This window comes from Protobothrops mucrosquamatus, unplaced genomic scaffold (assembly GCF_001527695.2).
Source record: "Protobothrops mucrosquamatus isolate PMUCROS unplaced genomic scaffold, P.Mucros_1.0 scaffold659, whole genome shotgun sequence".
Lineage (NCBI taxonomy): Eukaryota > Metazoa > Chordata > Lepidosauria > Squamata > Viperidae > Protobothrops > Protobothrops mucrosquamatus.
In genome coordinates this window covers 6,934-9,511 of record NW_015386948.1, presented here as the reverse complement: position 1 = coordinate 9,511, position 2,578 = coordinate 6,934, and the positions used below count along the sequence as shown (strand labels likewise).

Genomic DNA, 2,578 nt, shown 5'->3' with positions numbered 1-2,578 from the left:
GGACTCACTGGAGAAGAGCCTGATGCTGGGAAAGATGGAGGGCAAGAGAAGAAGGGGACGACAGAGAACGAGGTGGCTGGATGGAGTCCCTGAAGCAGTAGGCCTGAGCTTAAATGGATTCCAGAAGATGGTAGAGGACAGGAAGGCCTGGAGGAACGTTGTCCATGGGTCGGACACGACTTCGCAACTAACAACAACAGACAGAGGTAGCAGAGTGTCTGGAGAAATCATTACAGGTGTCTGTCAGGGGCAAGTGTAGAACGGGGCATTCTGAGGTCAGACTACAAACCCATAATTTAGATAAGGTGTCCAATGCCATGATTCAAGTATAAGGGGATAGGTTTTGCATTATGACATCATCAGGTGTTTGTCATCCATGTCCTCTCATCATGGCTAGTGGGGGGGGATGCCTACAGAAAGAATGGAACATGAGAATGTGAGAGAGAGAATGTGAGAGAGAGAGAGAAGGTCTCAGATCAATCAAATGGCTGAACTGATTGGTTTGACTGGACAATGTCCCGGTAAGATACAACTGACTGACCTAAATCCAGATAGCGAAGCCCGCTGTCAATACTTCCTCCCATAGGACTTCCTTTTATACTGCAGTCTGGAGGAGCCCAGCCTGGGTCGCAGTGGCAATTTTTGTTGTTGTTACATACCTGAAAAACCCAGTAAGAGAAAATCTGAATGGATTTCAATCTCGCAGTCGGGTGTTTCAGTTCCAAATGGGAGGATGCTTTTGACAAGTGGAAAAGTGATCAGTGGAATTGGAATGGGAATAGAACAGAACAGAATGTATGGAATGGAAAGGAGGGGGGGACGGAAAGGGGATAGAAGGAGAGAGAGGAGGGGAAAAGAGATAGAAAGAAGAGAGGGAGAAGGGAAGAGAAAGAGGAGAGAAGGAGAGGAAGGCAGAGCAGGGCAGGGCAGGGCAAGGCAGGAGAGGAGAGGAGAGAAAGGGGAGAGGAGAGAAAGGGGAGAGGAGAGGAGAGAAAGGGGAGAGGAGAGAAAGAGGAGAGGAGAGAAAGGGGAGAGGAGAGAAAGGGGAGAGGAGGAGAGGAGAGGAGAGAAGGGAGAGGAGAGGAAAGAAGGGAAAGAGGAGAGGAGAGAAAGGGGAGAGGAAAGAAGGGAAAGAGGAGAGGAGAGAAAGGGGAGAGGAGAGGAAAGAAGGGAAAGAGGAGAGGAGAGAAAGGGGAGAGGAGAGGAGAGAAGGGAAAGGGAGGGGAGGGGAGGGGGAGAGGTTTATAGAATTAGCGATTTGACCATACCAAAAGTATAAAAATAATACAAACATACAAGTAGATACAAAAATAGCCAGTTGGTTAACCAAAGAGCAAGACTAATGATGGCAGAGCGAGGATTACATTGTAAGCCACCTCAAACCACAAGATGGGCGGCCTATAAATTTAATAAACAAATAAATAAACATTATCTGGGTGTAATATCATTCTCTCTATTCACAGATAGAATTTTGATTTTAATCAGATCCATTACTTGTAGACTGTGCCGTAGCCAAGATAAGGACTTTGTCCTGCAAAAAAAGCCACCTTGCATACTGAGCTATGTCCACATCTTGAGGACAACTGGCTGGGGAACGTGGGCGTAGCGCATCCATTTAAAGCACTGGGTGCCCCACCTGCGGGTATTCATAGAGGTGGCGGGGTCAAAAAAACCAAGGGCGATCTGGACAATCAAAGCACTATCCATTCTTAATGAGCATTGCAATTCCCTTTTTATTTATTTATTTGCACCCCGCCTTTATCATTTTACAAATAGCTCAAGGTGGCTAACGCACACTTTCTCCTCCTATTTTGTCCACAACAACAGTCCTGTGAGGTGGGTTGGCCAAGAAAAAGTGACTGGTTCCAAATCACTTAGCCAACTTTCATGACTAAGGTGGGACTTGAACTCACAGCCTCCAATTTTCCATCCGGGTGTCTTAACAACCAGACCAGTGTTTCTGAACTGTGGCCGCTTGGAGATGTGTGTATTTCAACTCCCAGAATTCCCCAGCCAGCAAAGAATTCTGGGAGTTGAAGTCCACACATCTTCAAGCAGCCAAGGTTGAGAAACACTGCACTAGGCCAGGGGTAGGCCACCTTGGCTCTTTTATGACTCGTGGACTTCAATTCCCAGAATTCCTGAGCCAGCTTGGCTCAGCTTGGAAACCTCTCCCTTTCCCCTCAGCGTGGCTGGCTCAGGAATTCTGGGAGTTGAAGTCCACCAGTCATAAAAGAGCCAAGGTTGCCTACCCCTGCACTAGACCAACTTGGTCTCTAATTCCAAACTGACTTTATCACGATCAAGACGCTTTCTCTCCTCTTTTGGCCCAAGAAAGAAATTCCTTTTTTTTTTCTAACTTTCATGGGAAATCATTTTTTTTTTTTTTACTTACCCCGTGTCCTGAGCATTTTTTTGCAGAATCACAGTCGTAACTCAGAATGTCATAGCTTTCGCATTTTTGTCTGAAGCAAATCTACAAGGAACAATATATTTTTTCCGGGTTTTAAAACAAGAAAGGCTTTTTTTTTCAAAAGGCTTCATTTATTGGCTTGTTAGGTTGACGCGCTGCTTGTCC

The 2,578-nt window shown here is 46.1% G+C and overlaps 1 protein-coding gene across 1 annotated transcript in view; it reads right to left on the bottom strand.

The window, feature by feature from the left end:
• Positions 1-2,578, bottom strand: part of LOC114922694 (disintegrin and metalloproteinase domain-containing protein 9-like) — a gene marked incomplete at its 5' end in the record, with an annotated part of 11,312 nt that overhangs the window by 1,807 nt on the left and 6,927 nt on the right. The window contains 2 exons of the mRNA XM_029284498.1: positions 542-659; positions 2,396-2,476. Coding sequence (XP_029140331.1) covers positions 542-659; positions 2,396-2,476 — 199 coding nt within the window. The remainder of the gene's footprint in view (positions 1-541; positions 660-2,395; positions 2,477-2,578) is intronic.